This window comes from Podarcis muralis, chromosome 2, assembly GCF_964188315.1.
Source record: "Podarcis muralis chromosome 2, rPodMur119.hap1.1, whole genome shotgun sequence".
Classification (NCBI taxonomy): Eukaryota; Metazoa; Chordata; class Lepidosauria; order Squamata; family Lacertidae; genus Podarcis; species Podarcis muralis.
Genome location: NC_135656.1, coordinates 116,252,113 through 116,269,363, shown reverse-complemented (window position 1 = coordinate 116,269,363; position 17,251 = coordinate 116,252,113). Strand labels below are relative to the sequence as shown.

The 17,251-nt window shown below is 45.7% G+C and overlaps 2 protein-coding genes and 2 non-coding genes across 4 annotated transcripts in view; all 4 read left to right on the top strand.

The window, feature by feature from the left end:
* The first annotated feature begins 4,258 nt into the window (after positions 1 to 4,258).
* TRNAV-CAC (transfer RNA valine (anticodon CAC)) lies at positions 4,259 to 4,331 on the top strand. Its single transcript has one exon. It is a non-coding gene; the product is annotated as a tRNA-Val (tRNA).
* A 1,574-nt stretch (positions 4,332 to 5,905) lies between these two features.
* Positions 5,906 to 13,527, top strand: LOC114592155 (uncharacterized). Its single transcript, XM_028720067.2, has 4 exons — positions 5,906 to 6,041; positions 7,229 to 8,192; positions 8,831 to 8,948; positions 10,312 to 13,527. The coding sequence occupies exons 2-4, from the start codon at positions 7,467 to 7,469 to the stop codon at positions 12,117 to 12,119; spliced, it is 2,652 nt and encodes an 883-aa protein (XP_028575900.2). The 5' UTR covers positions 5,906 to 6,041; positions 7,229 to 7,466; the 3' UTR covers positions 12,120 to 13,527.
* Positions 13,528 to 14,103: 576 nt separating this feature from the next.
* LOC114593096 (U5 spliceosomal RNA) lies at positions 14,104 to 14,216 on the top strand. The gene has a single exon (XR_003705593.2). It is a non-coding gene; the product is annotated as a U5 spliceosomal RNA (small nuclear RNA).
* A 2,303-nt stretch (positions 14,217 to 16,519) lies between these two features.
* Positions 16,520 to 17,251, top strand: part of LOC114592157 (uncharacterized) — a 33,723-nt gene continuing 32,991 nt past the window's right edge. Inside the window, exon 1 of the mRNA XM_028720076.2 lies at positions 16,520 to 16,864. Coding sequence (XP_028575909.2) covers positions 16,843 to 16,864 — 22 coding nt within the window. The 5' untranslated portion in view covers positions 16,520 to 16,842. The remainder of the gene's footprint in view (positions 16,865 to 17,251) is intronic.

The following is a 17,251-nucleotide window of genomic DNA, read 5'->3' as shown; positions in this document are numbered from 1 at the left end:
CTGGGCTGCACTTTCTCTAGTGTAGGGGTCAGCAAACTTTTTTAGCAGGGGGCCAGTCCACTGTCCCTCAGACCTTGTCAGGGGCCGGACTATATTGTGAACGAAAAAAAGGAACAAATTCCTATGCCCCACAAATAACCCAGAGATGCATTTTAAATAAAAGCACACATTCTACTCATGTAAAAACACCAGGCAGGCCCCACAAATAACCCAGAAATGAATTTTAAATCAGAGGACACATTCTACTCATGTAAAAACACGCTGATTCCCGGACCGTCCACAGGCTGGATTGAAAAGGCGATTGGGCCGGATCTGGCCCTCAGGCCTTAGTTTGCCTACCCATGCTCTAGTGCTTGGAATAAACTAGTTTGGGTAGGGTTACCAGATGTCCCCGTTTCCCAGGGACAGTCCCCGGATTTGCAAGTAAGTCCCTGGACAAATTCCATCCCTGGAATCTCCCCGGATTTCATCTAATGTCCCCAGGAAATGCAGCAGCGGCAGTCTCAGCAGCCTGGAGCAGTTGGCTCTGGCTGGCTTCAGGAGCTGCTCAGAAGTTCCCATATGATGCTGATGCAGCTTCTGGGATGCCTCCACTTTCCCTGACCCCAGCAACTAAGCTGTGCAGGGAGGCTTCATGCTGCCTATCGGAGCAGCCTCCCAACTCCTACTTGCATGCAAGCAGGAGCAGGGCGGAGATCTCTCAGCTGTGAAGGGAGGCTTCATGCTGCCTATCAGAGCTTGCGTGCAAGCAGGATGGGGCAGGGATCTCTCAGTTAGGCAACGGCTTATATAGAGCTCCACTACAACGCAACAGCAACCACTTTCTGTAACTATCCAATCACTGAACGTCACTTTCAATCCCTTCTTTGTATATGTGGGCCTGAGTGAAAACTATCTACAGTATCACCCTTGCTGGCCCAGGGTGAGAACTTCAGTACATAACATCCCCGGATTCATTGGGGGAAAAAATCTGGTAACCTTAATTGGGTGAACAAACTTCCCTGAATTTGTTCAAACATAATTTCTGAACTGTACCAGAGAGTGGCCCCCATAACCGTCGGCTGTAGTGAGGACTGAAGGTTTGCTCCCTTACAAGGCCTTCACCGGCCGGCCTAGGGGGCATAGCCCAGGCCCGCACACTCTCAGCTATAAAGGGACACTTGTGGCAGTGAGGATTGGACCATCGGCTGTGGTGAGGACTGCAGGGCCTGCTCCCTTCCAAGGCCTTCAGCGACCAGCCTAGGGGGCAAGGCCCAGGCCCTCACTCCCATCTACTTATTTAGAGGCTCCTGGGAAGCCAAAGGACCATCTGCTGCAGTGAGGACCGCAAGGCCCATTGGGTGGGGCTGGACTCACTGGAGTGAATTCTTGGGGATGCTGGAGGGGGCGGCGGCACAGGTGTTCTCTTTCCTGTTGCAGGTTGCCATATTTTTCGCTCCATAGGGCGCACCGGGCCATAGGGCGCACCTAGTTTTTAGGGGGGGAAATAAAGGGGGGGAATTATTTTTCCCCCCCCAGCCCAAAAGAGCAAAGAAGCCAAGACAGCGAGCTGGAGAGGCTGCGCGCGGCTTCGTTTTTAGCCGCGGGGCTGGGGCAAGGGAAGCTCGGGTTTCCCCCGACCCCAGCCCCCAGAACAGGTCTGGGAGCAGCGGCAAGGTTGCGCGCAGCCTTGCTGCCGCTCCTGGAGCTTGTGGGGCTGGGGGGGGGGCGCTCCTAAGGCTTGCGGATAGCTGCCTGAATCCTGGAGAGCGAGAGGGGTCAGTGCGCACCGACCCCTCTCGCTCTTCAGGCTTAAGCGAAAGCAATGCGAAGCCTCCGGAGCGCGGAGGGAGCGCTCCCTCTGAGCTTCGGAGGCTTCCCGTTGCTATCGCTGAAGCCAAGGAGCCTGCATTCACTCCATAGGACGCACACACATTTTCCCTTTGTTTTTGGAGGGGGGAAGAAAAATACGGTATATCTGAGGCAAGAGCAAAAGGCAGCTGCTGCCGAGAATAATGGTTCTGATCCATCGATCTCTGGGCTATGGGCTAAGCACCCTCCTTCTGTGCCACTGTGCTGTGCCAGAGGGGAAATGGCAGGGTGCATTAGATTTAATTAGATTTATGTGGTGGTCGTGTCCAGAGATGAAAAAATTCTGGGACACGATCTATGAGGAAATGAATAAATTACCGAAAATTACATTTCACAAAAAAACAGAAACATTCCTTCTTGGGATCTTAACTGATAATATCCCAAGAGAAAGAATAAGACTAGTTTTCTACGCAGTGACAACGGCTAGGGTAGTAATAGCCAAGGATGACCATATACCAACTAGAGAAGAATGGCTACAAAAGTTGAGTGAGTACTTGGAACTCGCTAAGTTGACTGAAACCCTAAGGAAAGTGCCTAATAAAATAGTCCAGAAGGAATGGAATGCTTAAATACTTACCTATCGAATCAAGGTTCAGCAACCAAAATTTGGCTGTGTCTAGAATAAATCCGTAAGTGGGAAAATGTCTCCTTATACCAAGATGAGGAATAGATTGAAAAACAGAGAATTTGTTGTAGTTATAGGAAATGAGCTGCTGTGAGGATGACAGAAGTCAAATTATGATCATTCTGTATTATATTTATGTAACTACTTTTTCTGTCTGCTTTGTTTTTGTATAACTGCCTTTTTTGTTTTTTCCTCTTTTTCTTTTTATTCGTCTGTATAATTTGTTTTGTTTGTATTCACATTTGCATTTGCATAATAACCCAATAAAATAATTTTAAAAATAGATTTAAATCAAATTGATTTAAATCACAATTTAAAACACTAGTACATTGGTACCTCAGGTGACATATGCTTCAGGTTACATACGCTTCAGGTTACAGACTCCGCTAACCCAGAAATAGTGCTTCAGGTTAAGAACTTTGCTTCAGGATGAGAACAGAAATCGTGCTCTGGCAGCGCGGCAGCAGCAGGAGGCCCCATTAGCTAAAGTGGTGCTTCAGGTTAAGAACAGTTTCAGGTTAAGAACGGACCTCCGGAACGAATTAAGTACTTAACCCGAGGTACCACTGTATTTACAACCAGATGAAGGTTTCGTTTTTGGGATAATAAATTTTTGGAGTAGTATTTACAGTTATATAAAAAATTACTGATTTTGTTGTACTATTAGAAATACATAGACAGATAATTATGAAATTATGGTGAGGTTTAATAAGTTAACTGTTTATATTTGAACAACTTTTCTGCTGTACTCTATTGAAAGGAGAAAAATAATCATTTCCTTAATAACAATTTAAACTATTTATTTAACTAAAACAATAACATTACAGCATATGCATCAGTGTTTGTTAACTGATGTGATTAAACTTTTTTAATAAAAAAAACTTAGATTGAGTTTTAGCTCATATGAAAAACTTAAAAGAAATCCTTATTTCCTGTTGAAATGGAAAACTATCTTTAGAATGATTTTTCCTCCAAAAGCATTTTATTTTAAAAATCCAATTTAAATCAAGGAAATCCGATTTAAATAAAAGAAATCCAATCAATCAATATTTTATATATATATATACACACACACACTTTTTTATATACAGTGGTACCTTGGGTTAAGTACTTAATTCGTTCCGGAGGTCCGTTCTTAACCTGAAACTGTTCTTAACCTGAAGCACCACTTTAGCTAATGGGGCCTCCTGCTGCGGCTGTGCTGCCAGAGCCCGATTTCTGTTTTCATCCTGAAGCAAAGTTCTTAACCTGAAGCACTATTTCTGGGCTAGCGGAGTCTGTAACCTGAAGCGTATGTAACCTGAAGCGTCTGTAACCCGAGGTACCACAGTGTGTGTGTGTGTGTGTGTGTGTGTGTGTGTATATATATATATATATAAATATAAATAATATTATGTTATATATTATATATTTATATATATTATACACACACACATATATAAATTCATTTTTATCCACCCTGGGAAATGGTGATGTCTCAGGGGACCAGTTTGAGTCTAGGGGTTGGGAATCTATTCTGTTGTTGTTTTTCAGTTTCTCTTTCTTTCCCAGCATTTTTGTTTTTTAATCTCTCTTCCCTCGTGTTGCTCTTTCTCCTTGATTGCTCAGCATCCTGTACTATCAGTGGTGCAGCTGCAGCAGGCAACACTTTCCGTTTTGCTCCCTCTTTGGCTCCTGGGAGCTGAAGACCTTGTGAAAGTGGGCTTTTCTGCTCAAGGTTGAGTGGATTGACACAGGAAAGGCTGGTCTTCAGCTGGAGGGTAGGAACCAAGGCACAGCACGGTTTCTGTAGTGTAGTGGTTATCACGTTCGCCTCACACGCGAAAGGTCCCTGGTTCGAAACCAGGCAGAAACAGTTTTATTCTTTATTTGTTGAGCTTCTTTTCAGTTGCTCCTCTAGATGGTGCTCACAGCACCCAACAGCAAGAAGGCAAAGAAAGTAGAATACAATTGAATAAGCAATTATTATTTAGTGCAGAAACAAGCCTGCTGACCGAAAGTGAAATTCATGTGAATTGTTCCACTCATTTGTACCTGTGGCCCCACCCACCACTAGCAAGGACAACCTTCAAACCATCCTAAATATCTTCACAGAAGCTTGTGGAAAACTCGGCCTATCACTCAAAATCCAAAAAAAAAAACAAATACTGCACCAACAAGCACAAAACAACCCCTCTGCAGCACCACAAATCCCACTCAATGCTGTAATGTTTGAAAGTGTTAATCACTTCTCCTACCTGGGCAGTTACCTTTCCACAAGGGAGAGCCGACATTGATGCTGAAATCCAGCATCGCCTGAGCCCTGCGAGTGCAGCTTTCTCCTAATTGAAATACAGACTGTTTGAGGACCGGGACATTCACAGAGAAACCAAAATGCTTGTTTACAAAGCTATTATACTACCAACTTTACTGTATGCTTGTGAAACATGGACCACGTATAAACTCCATCTCCAACTTCCCAAAAGATTACATCAACGGTGTCTCCGTAAAATTTTACACATCACTTGGGAAGACAGGCGAACTAATGCCAGTGTACTGGAAGAAGCAAAGATCCCCAGTGTTGAAGCAATGATTCTTCAACATCAATTTTGTAGGACTGGTCATGTTGTTCAGATGCCTTACTATCATCTTCCAAAGCAACTACTCTATTCCGAACATAAAAATGGAAAGTGTAATGCTGGTGGTCAACAAAAGAGGTTTAAAGATTCTCTCAAGGCAAGTCTTTAAAAATGTAGTATAAAACCAGCAGTTTTATACTACATTTTTAATGTACACTGGCCTGCAAGTGTTCCAGTTGGAGAACAGCCTTTGCCAAAGGTGTCATGGACTTTGAAGACGCTCGAACTCAGGACGAAAGGGAGAAACACGCTAAGAGGAAGGCAAATCCTCACCGTGATCAACTTATGCCCGGAATCCTATGTCCCCACTTTGGAAGGACGTGTGGATCCAGAACTGGCCTCCACAGTCACTTACGGACACACCATTAAGAATGTGTTCATGGAAGACAATCTTACTTGGCTACGAGTGATCACCAAAGAAAAACAAGAAGAAGATAGAAGAGGGGGTATCCTCCTGCATTTGTTGAACAAATCAAATTCTCATTTTAAAAAAAGTGATTAAAAGTGTGTCAACCAACCCAAGTTAGTCATCTTGGATGGGCATCTTAAGAAGTGTGTGAATGTGTGTGTGTGAGTGACAGAGAGAGAGCAAGCCTTAAAGCAGAGCTACCCCAAATGCAATCACTACGAAAGGAACACACTTTTTGCAAACTTAAAATTAATTGTAGGCTCTTTAAGGCACCCATCGCTCCGCTCCTTTGACTGTTAGCGGGACGCAGCTCTCAGCCACCCAGCCGCGCGCACTCGAAGGGGTTAAGGCCACGGAGCTCTGAATCCTAGAGCGGTCACGGTCACGTGAGCAGAGGAGATGCCAAAGTGAAGGCTCTTTCTTTCCGGTCCTCTCCCTGGGATAGGAGAAGCTTCTTTCATTCGGTCTCTGCAGCTTGGGAAGGACTGAGGGGGTTGCAAATCCCCAGCGAGTGAAATGCAGAGGACTAGAAAGACAGGTGAGCGAGAGAGGCACTGGGGAGAGAGTGCAGGGTTTTCCAGGTGGCTTTTATTTCTGTTTTTTAAAAATGCCCTTTCTTCTTTTGCAATCTTGGTTACCTGGAAGCTCCGCTATAGGACAAAAATTCATACGAGGGAGATTTTTTTTGTATATGCGCTGCTGCAAATTAGCAATACAACTTAAAACATAAATAAAATACTTTTGAAACATTTTAAAGCATGAAGAGTATCTAAACAGCATCTAAATAGAGATTTTAAAACAATAGCGTGTCCTCACAGCTAAGGCAGTTCTCACCCGCTTTACCCATCAGATGCCTGGGGGATCAGGAATGTTTTAAAATTCCTTCTGAAACAGATAGGTAGCCGTGTTGGTCTGCCATAGTCAAAACAAAACAAAAATCCTTCCAGTAGCACCTTAAAGACCAACTAAGTTAGTTCTTGGTATGAGCTTTCGTGTGCATGCACACTTCTTCAGATATCTTCTATCTGAAGAAGTGTGCATGCACACGAAAGCTCATACCAAGAACTAACTTAGTTGGTCTTTAAGGTGCTACTGGAAGGAATTTTTTTTGTTCCTTCTGAAAGTTACTGATTTGTGGTGGAGGAGAGATGCCCCTCACCAGGGAGAGCATTCCGAAAGGAGGGACATATGACTGAGAAGGCTGGATGACATGGGTGTTTTGAGAGAATGTTAGGCTAGGAAGGCCATTGGCCTCATCCAACAGCCTCGTGTTTGTCTTTCCTGGTGCTGCTATCTGAATTATGAGATGCTGGGGATTGAACCCAAGATCTTCTTCATGCAAGGAATGCGCTCTAGCACTGCGCTGTAGCTGCTCCCCATGATAGATAGAGGCTGCGGGGAAGTGTCCTGGTCTACAGCACCTGCGGTGCTCCCTGTACTTATAACTGCCATTATCAGAAATGTACCATGAAGGTTTCCATCACCTTGATCGTGAGCACAGCAGGTTAATGGAAGTGGCTGGGAGGGGAAGGTAACACATAATGTATATTGAGTATTTTTGTAGGAGTGGGAAGATTGTTTGCTTGAAAATCGGATCAGAATTTTGGGGGTTGAGGAAGAAACTAACTGCATGACTGCATTGCATTCATTAAGAGATTCCCATGCATTCTCACCCGCATTACAGTAGGTTGTCTTATTTTCCTTCTATGTACATTTCTTCCATAGGGGCAGAAGGCTATTATAAAGAACAGTCGGCTCCTTCAAGTTACTGAAAGGTTCAGATGCTTTGCTGTGTCACTTTGAGCTAATGGATCTTCAAGGATTTAGCAAGAGTGCTGAGGCATCCCGCAAGGGTTGGTGCTGAAAGAGAGAGCAGCAAACAGCACAACAAGGACAGTCCCCCGGGGAGGAGACAACTGTGAAGCTAGAGACAGTGACTGGTGGATCTCTGCTAAAGCAGGACATGGAACCTGAAATCAAAATGGAGGAGCAGAACGTGGCAGGTCCTGACCCAGGAGAGGGAAGGGGAGGGCAGGCTCTTCCAGAAATGATCAAGGAAGCTCTCTCTGAGAAAACTGAGCAAAATGTGAAACAGGAACCAGATGAAGGGCCATCAAGGAATTGGGATGCCCAGTTGCAGGAGTTCCTCAATACGCTACAGGCCACATCTTCAGAAGGGGAAAACCCACAAGTACCTGAGCTGAGGCAATGGTGTGGTCCTAAAACATCTCAATTACTCTCTCAAAGGAAACTGGATCCCCAAAAGTGGCCCAGATCTTTGTGTGCTTCCCAAATCCAGCCACGACTCATTGGTGAAGCACAAGAGGACCATGAGACCAATCTGGATGCAGCTTACAGTGGGAAGCAGAAGGCAAGAACTCTGTCTGGGGGTGCTGCCGAGATGGAGAGGCAGCGCCGGTGTTTTCGTGGGCTCTGCTATCAAAAGGCTGATGGGCCTCGCAAGCTTTGCAGGCAGCTCCAGGCGCTTTGCCATCAGTGGCTGAAACCAGAGAGACACACCAAGGAGCAGATCCTGGAGCTGGTGACCCTGGAGCAGTTCCTGGCTCTCCTGCCACTGGAGATGCAGAGCTGGGTGAGAGAACGTAACCCAGACAGCTGTGCCCAAGCAGTGACCCTGGCGGAGGAATTCCTTCTGAGGCAGAAAGAGGCCAACAGTTGGGGAAAGCAGGTGAGGCAACATTTCTAAACTGGTGTCCTTGAGTCACTCTTGTGTCTTCTTGTGTTCACAACCACAAGACCCTAATTGTGCACCCTGACAAGGCAGTGGCTTGGTTGCCAGCAAGATGGAGCTATTTTAGTTTGGCATGTGAGAGTGCCTTGGAACTGGGGGGTGAGAAGTAGCCTGGTGCTGCTGCTCAGTAGCTGGAGGAGAGTAAGTAGGACAGCTCTCATCATCTCTGATGAAATACAGTTTAATAGAATCCTAGAATTGTAGAGTTGGAAGGGACTCTAGCGGGCATCTAACCCAACCCCTTGCAATTGTTTCCATCATGCATTTGGGTTCTGAGGACATGTTCTCTGCCTGATGCTTTAGTAGAGATCCCTGAAGTGTTAGGGGTTGAACTAGATGACTCTTAGGGATCCTTCCAACTCTACAATTCTGTAAGTTATCCAAGAACTACAGATGGTCTGGCAGCGGTTTTTAATCATTGTAAGTTGCTCTTAAATGCTCTCCCTCTCTGTCTCTTTTCTACACAAGAGGTGGGATAATAGAAGTCCTTGTAAGACTTAAATATGCCTGCCTAAAACATTTTGCCTGCCTCTTAAGGTCACTTTAAACTGATTCTCTTAATCTCACCTCTCCAGATCACAGAAGAAGAGTTTGTCCGTCTCCCCAAGGCAAACCAGTCTCCCCAGAACACGACAGAGATGCTGCTTTTCACACAGGCTGAACAGGAGGCTGATGGGAGTGTGAACATATTGAGTAAGTCTCTCTGGGGACGGTCTCCCTGAGCACTGTGGGGTTCCTTAAGCAAGTTAGTCCCTGGCTTTCTCACTTTGCCTCATCTAAAATGATGGGCTTGTCTTCCCATATCTAAGTCACACCCCACAGGCCTGAGGACCATTGTAGAAATGTATACTTGCTAAAACTGTCCACAGATGGACTGAGCATTGGTCGTTGCCCAATCTGGCCTGTGTTAAATAAAGGGCCTATTTCTTCTGTAGGGAACAGGAGATAAAAGTGTGGAGAAGGTGGCTTGTCACCCTAACTGAGAATGATGCACTTGGACTAAGAGCGAGTCAATTTTGAACAGCATTGTAACACCTAGTTAGCTTCATGGGTGAGTGGGGATTTCATCTGGATCTTCCCAGTCCTGGCCTAGGATCTTAACCACGATGCCAACCCACAAAAGCAGGCTTTCTGATGATCTGGGTAGATGAGGAGGAATGGTGGGGACCTCCACCTGAAGAGGTGTCTGGGCAGGAGGAGGATGGAGATACTATGGACCCAGATTTGTGGTGGTGGTGAGCAGGACACACCCCAGAAGAAGAAGCAAAGAGTTGGAGGATGAGGAACTGGAGCAAGCTAGCAGATGCTCTAGTCCTGAACAGAGAGACAGGACTCAGGAGTGGGAGAAACAGTACAGCAGACAGTGTATACTATGTCACTCAAAAGCCTGGTATAACCCCCTCCTTCTCCAAGGACCAGGCGATCCCTTCATATCTTAGAGCTGAAGGCTAAACAGAGACAGAAATATTCTGTCACCATAGGCAGCCAGGAGGGGTTTGGAAGCTGCAAGGGGGTGGAGTGGGCACTCTCAGTAACGTCTTAAGACTGAAGGCAGCATAATCCATAGTCTCTCTGTGTATTCTGTTGAATTAAATTAAAGAACTATCAGAAGTTCTCTGGGTCTCTGATTTCACTGGCAGCTAGCCTGGAAGTCGTGACATTCCTGATGGTTCATGCAATCTGGGTTTCTGAGACCTTCTTCCACAAAGAAGGGGTAGATTTCTATAGTGGAACATTGAAGGGGGCAGAAGGAGTTACCCATTTCCCAAGGACACCACAGAGCAGATGGAAAGAGATAAGCTATAATAATAATTTTATTTGTTTATTTGCCCCATCCACTCTGGATGACTTCCAACAAATAAAAAAAGATAATACATAAAACATTAAAAAGCTTCCCCCTACTGGTCTACCTTCAGAGGTCTTCTAAAATTTATATAGTTACTCATCTCCTTGACATCTGATGGGAGAGCATTGAAGGTGCTTTGTGCTTTGTTACCTACTTCCTTAATTTTAGCACAATGCCTGATTCCTGTCTGGCTTCTCCCCTTTCTTCCAGAAGGTGGTGGGTGGCTCAGGAAAAGCGAGGATCAGAACCCTTTGCTGGAGAGACCTGAGCAACTGGAGCGACTGAAGACATCGCTGAAAACAGCCAAAGAGAAGGATTTCCTGCATCAGCGTGAAGCTGATGGGAACCAACATGTAGCGGAAAGGCAGAATGGAAACAACAAAGAAAATGGAATGGATCCATTTGTTCTCCAACAAAGTGTTTGCAAAGGTGCCAGTGAACCCTTCATCCAGCAGGATAAGGAGGAGGCAAAATATGACAAATTTGGGGAAAACTTTGTGGGAAGGTCACTCCTTACTACGCATGAGAGTGTTGATGCAGAGGAGAAGCCATACCAGTGTTGGCACTGTGGGAAAAGCTTTAGTAGCAGCTCAGATCTTGTGACGCACGAGAGGACCCATGTGGGTGAGAAACTGTACAAATGTTCCCACTGCGGCGAAAGTGAGAGAACCCACACAGGACAGAAGCCACATAAGTGCTCGCACTGTGGAAATACCTTTGGCTGGAACTCTCAAGAGGGGCTCCTCGCAGGAGAGAAGCCTTACACATGTTCTGAGTGTGGGAAAAGCTGCAGTCAGAGATCAGACCTCCTTAAACACCAGAGAACCCACACTGGCGAGAAACCTTACAAATGCTCAGTGTGTGGGAAAAACTTTAGAAACAGCTCAGGCCTCAAAGTACATCAGAGAATCCACACAGGTGAGAAGCCATATAAATGTTCGCACTGTGGGAAGTGCTTCAGTTGGAGCTCACACTTCATATCTCATGAGAGGATCCACACAGGGGTGTGCTCCTACTGCGGGAAAAGCTTTGGCCAGAAATCCGAACTCACTGAACATGAGAAGACCCACACAGCAGATGAGTTGTTTGCGTGTTATGCCTGTGGGAAAACTTTTGAAGTCAGTTTGGAACTGGTGGCACACGTGCGAACCCACAAAGAGAAGCCGTTTGAATGCTCGGTCTGTGGGAAAACCTTCAGAAACAGTTTGCAGCGCATCGCGCATCAAAAGGTCCACACAGGAGAGAAGCAGCATAAATGTTCCCACTGTGGGAAAAGCTTTAGCCAGAGACAGAGCCTTATTATTCATGAGAGAATCCATACAGGAGAGAAGCCGCACAAGTGCTTAGTCTGTGGGAAAAATTTCCGAAATGTCCCGAACCTTAAATCGCATGAGAGGACCCACACAGGAGAAAAACCATACAAATGCTCCCACTGCGACAAATGCTTCCGGTGGAGTTCCCACCTTGTATTGCATGAGAGAATTCACACGGGAGAGAAGCCCTACAGATGCACAGACTGCGGGAGAACCTTTGATAGGAGGTCGAACCTTCTTGTCCATGTGAGAATCCACACAGGGCAGAGGCCATACATCTGTTCAGACTGTGGGAAAAGTTTCACCTCAAGCTCTGTTCTCCTTCGACATCAGAAAATTCACGTGGGAGAGGATGTTTGTAGGTGCTCTGAATGTGGGAAAACATTCAGGCAGCGATCAGACCAGGCAGAGAAGGCGTCAAAATGTTCCGAGTGTGTCAGAAGCAATTACTTCAGCTCGGATCTTGTCAAACGCACACGGACTTGTGTGGATGAAAAGCCATTCAAATGTTCGGTCTGTGGAAAAACTTTTAGGAACAGTTCACACCTTCTTACTCATCAGAGCGTCCACACAGGAGTTCAACCGTATCAGTGTTCAGACTGTGGGCGAAACATCGTCAGGCGGCCCAATCTCTTAGCGCCCATAAGTGACCAGGCAGGGCAGAAACCCTATAAATGTTCCAGCTGCAAGGAAGGATTCAACTAGAGATCAGTTCTCATGAGAACTTGGGGGAAAATGATATTGAATCTGCTTCTTTTCACCTCTCTTGCCTTTTTCTTTCTTTCTGTACCTTTAAAAACTAAATATACCTTGTTGGGGGCCATAGAAGCTGGTGGCTTTAAATAAATAATACTCCATTAGGAGAGAAACGAGGTTTGTAGATAGCATATATGCTCTGCAGACTATGGAAACAGTTTCCTCCAAGGGATGACCTTAAAGAATTAGTTTTGTTTTTATTGGCAATCACAAGGATGCAAATTGGGGGGGAAACTTATGGCCCTTTAAATGTGATTGGACTACAGTTCCCATCAACCCCAGCCAGGATGGCCAATGGTGAGGCAGTTGTAGACCAGCAAGTTCTGGAAAGCCACAGGTTCCCCGTCTACACTATTAACAAAGGCAAAGCCTCCCCACTTAATCACATTGGTTTTTCTAGAACTGGGATGTTATTGCTATGAGGAAAATATTCCTTCATATCCCAGATACAGCAACTCTGGCAGATTCTATTAAGAACTGGGCTTTGCAAATTCATATATTCTATTACATTTTTTTAATAGTTTAGGATCCATTAGTGTGCCATTTTACTTAGAGATTTCAGTAAGCCTTCTTCAATACTCTTTCCTAAGGCCTAGGAATTTGCTCCTTGAAACAAGCAGACGAAAATAGAGTAAAGCTGTGATTGTCGGAATAATTTTTTACTGATAACCATCATCATGTGAGTTGTCTGAACTTGTGCAAAATGGCAGCATTCAGACGCCCCTGTTCTTCCATCCTCTATCTCTTTTTCATCAGTTGCCGTAAGCATCGTTGGGCTGATTTTGGCTTCAAGCATGGATGTGATTTACACTATAACGATACTATGTGAAACAGGATGATTAAAAAGCAGGCATGTGATGTATGAGGTCTAAAAGGCTAGCTCCAGAAAAAGCTTTTGCTCTCACTAGAGTGCCTATTAGGACGGTGGAAGCCGAAGTTGCTTGTGAGGGTAATTCTTTTACACAACTGTTTATCAAATTTTTTTTCCCCATCCCTGGTAAAGACCCCAGTGTTTGAAGTGCATTGGGATGCATATCCAGGCACCCAAAATGTTGCCATGGGGAGTGCGCCTGTCTGGTATCCCATCCAGCCATGTCCCTTTTCTAGGATACTCTATTACATCTCTTCCCACTCCTAGTTTTACATTTTTCACCTGCAATGGAATATCTTGTAACCTTTCCATGCTGCTTTTGGGGTCCCCCCGCCCCAATGTTTTTGTTTGCTTCTTCCCCTGAACTTGCCGCCATGTCCCTCTTGTGCAAAGATGGCGTTGTTTTGGCTACATAAGGATTTGCACTTGGAGAGTGAGCTCCCTAATGGTGTATAGAATTTGAATAAACTTGTCTTTTGCACCTGTTGCATTTTGTCTCCCTTTTCCTGCTTTTTCGTGCTGCACTTTGAATGTGTTTTGTCCAGCAGAAGACGGACGGGAGGGTTCTCTAAGACAGCACCTGCCTTGTCTTAACAACAGAAAAGAACAAGGCAGTTGATGCAGCCACTGCAATTTCCTTCCTTTAGGCTTGGTTACTTTCCTTTGAAACTGTATTCCCTGCAATCTTTCCTTGGTGTGAATGGGAAGGTCCCTGCAGCTGTTTAGAGAAGGGCTGTAGCTCAGTGGTATAACATCTGTTTTGCATGTAGGAGGCCACTGGTTTAATCCCTGGTACATTATTGAGTTATATTGCTGCTGTAACTTGAATTTTTTATATATATAATTGTAGAAGGGACAACGTGGATCATCTTGGACAACCCCCAGCCGTGCAGGACTGGAACCCACAGCCCTGAGATTAAAAGTCTAATGCTCTACTGACTGAGCTAAACTTCTATTAATAAAAAATAAAAAATATCCAGCAGCAGTAGAACAGATGAAGTGTAAAAACAGAATAGACTGCAAGCAGTAGCATCCGTTGCTGATATTAACAGCCCAGGAAGAATACTCTGGCTTCACCTCAGTTTGAATAAATCGCCTTTTACTAAAGATTTCTGCGGGGAGGAGCATTTATAAGTTTCTAATCAATTTTTTTCATGCTACAGTAGGACTAGTGGTAAAAACAGTCCAGAAAGAACTGAGTAAATGAAAAACATATAATGAAGGTGCCAAAATGACCTGTCCAGTGTTAATACAGGGGGGTGGCCTGTGGGGTGCAGTCCCTTTTGTTTGGGGGAGGGTGAAGAGAGGATTTCAAAAAATGCTTTAAGTAAAAGTATCTCCAGCCTCCTGTTTCTGTCTTATTGTATGTATGTCTTCATAATCCAGCTCTCCCAAGCTGCCCTTTGGGTTCCATTTGTTGTAAGCGTTGCCCGTAGCAACGGGGCCTACAGGCATTCCAGAAGCCAGACCCCTCACCAGCTTGCCTTCCCTTTGGCCTTGGTGGTAGAGGAGGGTGAAAACTCAGGATGGTGGCGACTGGACTTGCAGCTGGGAAGCAGCCCGTGCTGCTTGGTTTGTGGTGATCATTTCCCATTAAGCAACCAGTCATGTTGAGGAAACAGTGTTACTCAGGTTGATGTTGGGGCTGCCAGCTCTCAACCCCACACACCCCACCAGCACTTCTGTATCGGAGACAGAAATTCAACAGGTGAATAAGGTTGCTGCCCACAGGCAATCCTAGAAAACAGCTTTTCTTCAGGATTCCAACCAAGCTGGCCTCCGGGTGTAGATATCAACATCTAAAGAGAAAAGAAGATGTGAATTTATTCCAAGGCTTGTTTTGAGCTGGGGGTGGGGGGAGACGGTGTTATTCCAGCTTGTAGCTTTTCCCCAAAACTTACTCCTGTTCCTTTTATAGTACAGTAGTACCTCGGGTTACAGACACTTCAGGTTACAGACGCTTCTGGTTACAGACTCTGCTAACCCAGAAATAGTACCTCGGGTTAAGAACTTTGCTTCAGGATGAGAACAGAAATTGTGCGGCAGCAGAGGGAGGCCCCATTAGCTAAAGTGGTACCTCAGGTTAAGAACAGTTTCAGGTTAAGAACAGACCTCCAGAACGAATTAAGTTCTTAACCCGAGGTACCACTGTAGCTGCAGAACAGTACACAAAGCATTTCTGTCTCTTGACAGCTGTTTATTATGCTGCCTTTCCTCCAGAGAGCTTAGTACTGCGAGCATTATGCTTCACTCACCTCCAATTTTAATTAATTAATCAGAACATTTTATAAGCCCTTCATCAGAAGGCCGCCAAGGTGGGAAATGCACCCAAATTAAAAGAAATATTAAAAACCTCCAATGAAGGAGAGTCTGTTCCACTGTCTAACAGCTCTTACTGTCAGAAAGTTCTTCCTGAGGTTTAGCTGGAATCTTATGAAAACATTTGTTTGAGTTCTACCCTTTGGAGCAGGAGAGAAAAAGCTTGCTCCATCTTCCATGTGACAGCCCTTGAGATATTTAAAGATGGCTATCCTATCTCCTCTCAGTCTCCTCTTTTCCAGGCTAAACATACCCAGCTCCTTCAACCCTTCCTCATCAGGCTTGGTTTCCAGATCCTTGATCATCTTGGTTGCCCTCCTCTGCACACTTTCCAGCTTATCAATATCCTCCTTAAATTGTGGTGCACAGAACTGGACACAGTATTCCAGGTGTGGTCTGACCAAGGCAGAGTAGAATGGTACTATAACTTCCTTTAAAAGGGATGCAGGTGGCACTGTGGGTTAAACCACAGAGCCTAGGACTTGTCGATCAGAAGGTCGGCGGTTCGAATCCCCGCAACAGGATGAGCTCCTGTTGCTCGGTCCCTGCTCCTGCCAACCTAGCAGATCGAAAACACGTCGAAGTGCAAGTAGATAAATAGATACCGCTCCGGCAGAGAGGTAAAGGGCATTTCCGTGTGCTGCTCTAGTTTGCCAGAAGCGGCTTAGTCATGCTGGCCGCATGACCCGAAAGCTGTACGCCGGCTCCCTCGGCAAATAAAGTGAGATGAGCACTGCAACCCCAGAGTCGGCAACGACTGGACCTTTACCTTTACAGTGGTACCTCGGGTTAAGTACTTAATTTGTTCCAGAGGTCCGTTCTTAACCTGAAACTGTTCTTAACCTGAAGCACCAATTTAGCTAATGGGGCCTCCTGCTGCTGCCGCCACACGATTTCTGTTCTCACCCTGAAGCAAAGTTCTTAACCCGAGGTACTATTTCTGGGTTAGCGGAGTCTGTAACCTGAAGCGTATGTAAACTGAGGTACCACTGTATAACTTCCTTTGATCTGGGTACTGCAGCCTAGAATAGCATTAGCTCTTTTTGCTGCTGCATCACACTGTTGATGCAGCTGGTGGTCCACTATGACCCCTAGTGGGAAGCCAGGTGTCTCCCTACTGCAGAAAAGGTGAAATCTGCATTCATTATCCCGCCCTCTTTCGCCTCTGGCCCCGCCCACTGCTGCTTTGTGCCCCGACTCAGCTCAAGCGAATGTAACCCATAGGCTGAAAAGGGTTCCCCTCTCTTGCTTTAGCATCTCCTACGCATCGCCCAAAGGGGGTGGGGGTGGTTAAATGCACCGAGATGTCTTTCCTAGAGAGACGCGGCAAGGCACAACAGATGCAAGAACTCGGAGGACCGCTCTTCCGGCTTCCTCTCCTTGCAGCTGCATCTCTTTTAACTTCTGCATATATATGTATATTTATGTCTAGTCTGGAAACAGCTGCAAGATCGCCAGATTGCAGATCGCCCGAAGAGTGCAATGCAACGGCTGCAAAGGGAAGGTGAGTTTCACGGAAGGAGGGAAAGAATTCAGAGAAAGCGGAATGTTTGCGGGGTGGACCGCAGAAAATCCACGCTTGCAGAGAGGGGGCTTTGCAAAATAGAGGCACTTTAAAGCCACTTCCCCCCGCCAGATCAGAAGGCGCTCCCTTTCACTGGCACCAGCGGGGTATAGGGCGGTATACAAAGTTAATAAGTTGTTGTTGTTTCAATGGGACCAGGAGCAAAGCTGGAGGGGTGGTGAGGAAAAGGAAGAGAGAGGCTCTGGGTGCGATGCTTGTTGCAACCAGCAGGAACATTGGAAGCTGCTGTGCACTGAGTCAGACCGCTGGCCCAGCTAGCTCAGTCGTGTCTGCACACTGACAGGCAGCAGCTTTCAGAGATCTCTC

Coding starts and splice junctions, on each gene's coding strand:
- LOC114592155 (XM_028720067.2), top strand. CDS start 7,467: ATGGAACCTGAAATCAAAATGGAGGAGCAGAACGTGGCAGGTCCTGAC. Junction 8,193..8,830: donor CCAACAGTTGGGGAAAGCAG/GTGAGGCAACAT, acceptor TCACCTCTCCAG/ATCACAGAAGAAGAGTTTGT. Junction 8,949..10,311: donor TGGGAGTGTGAACATATTGA/GTAAGTCTCTCT, acceptor CCTTTCTTCCAG/AAGGTGGTGGGTGGCTCAGG.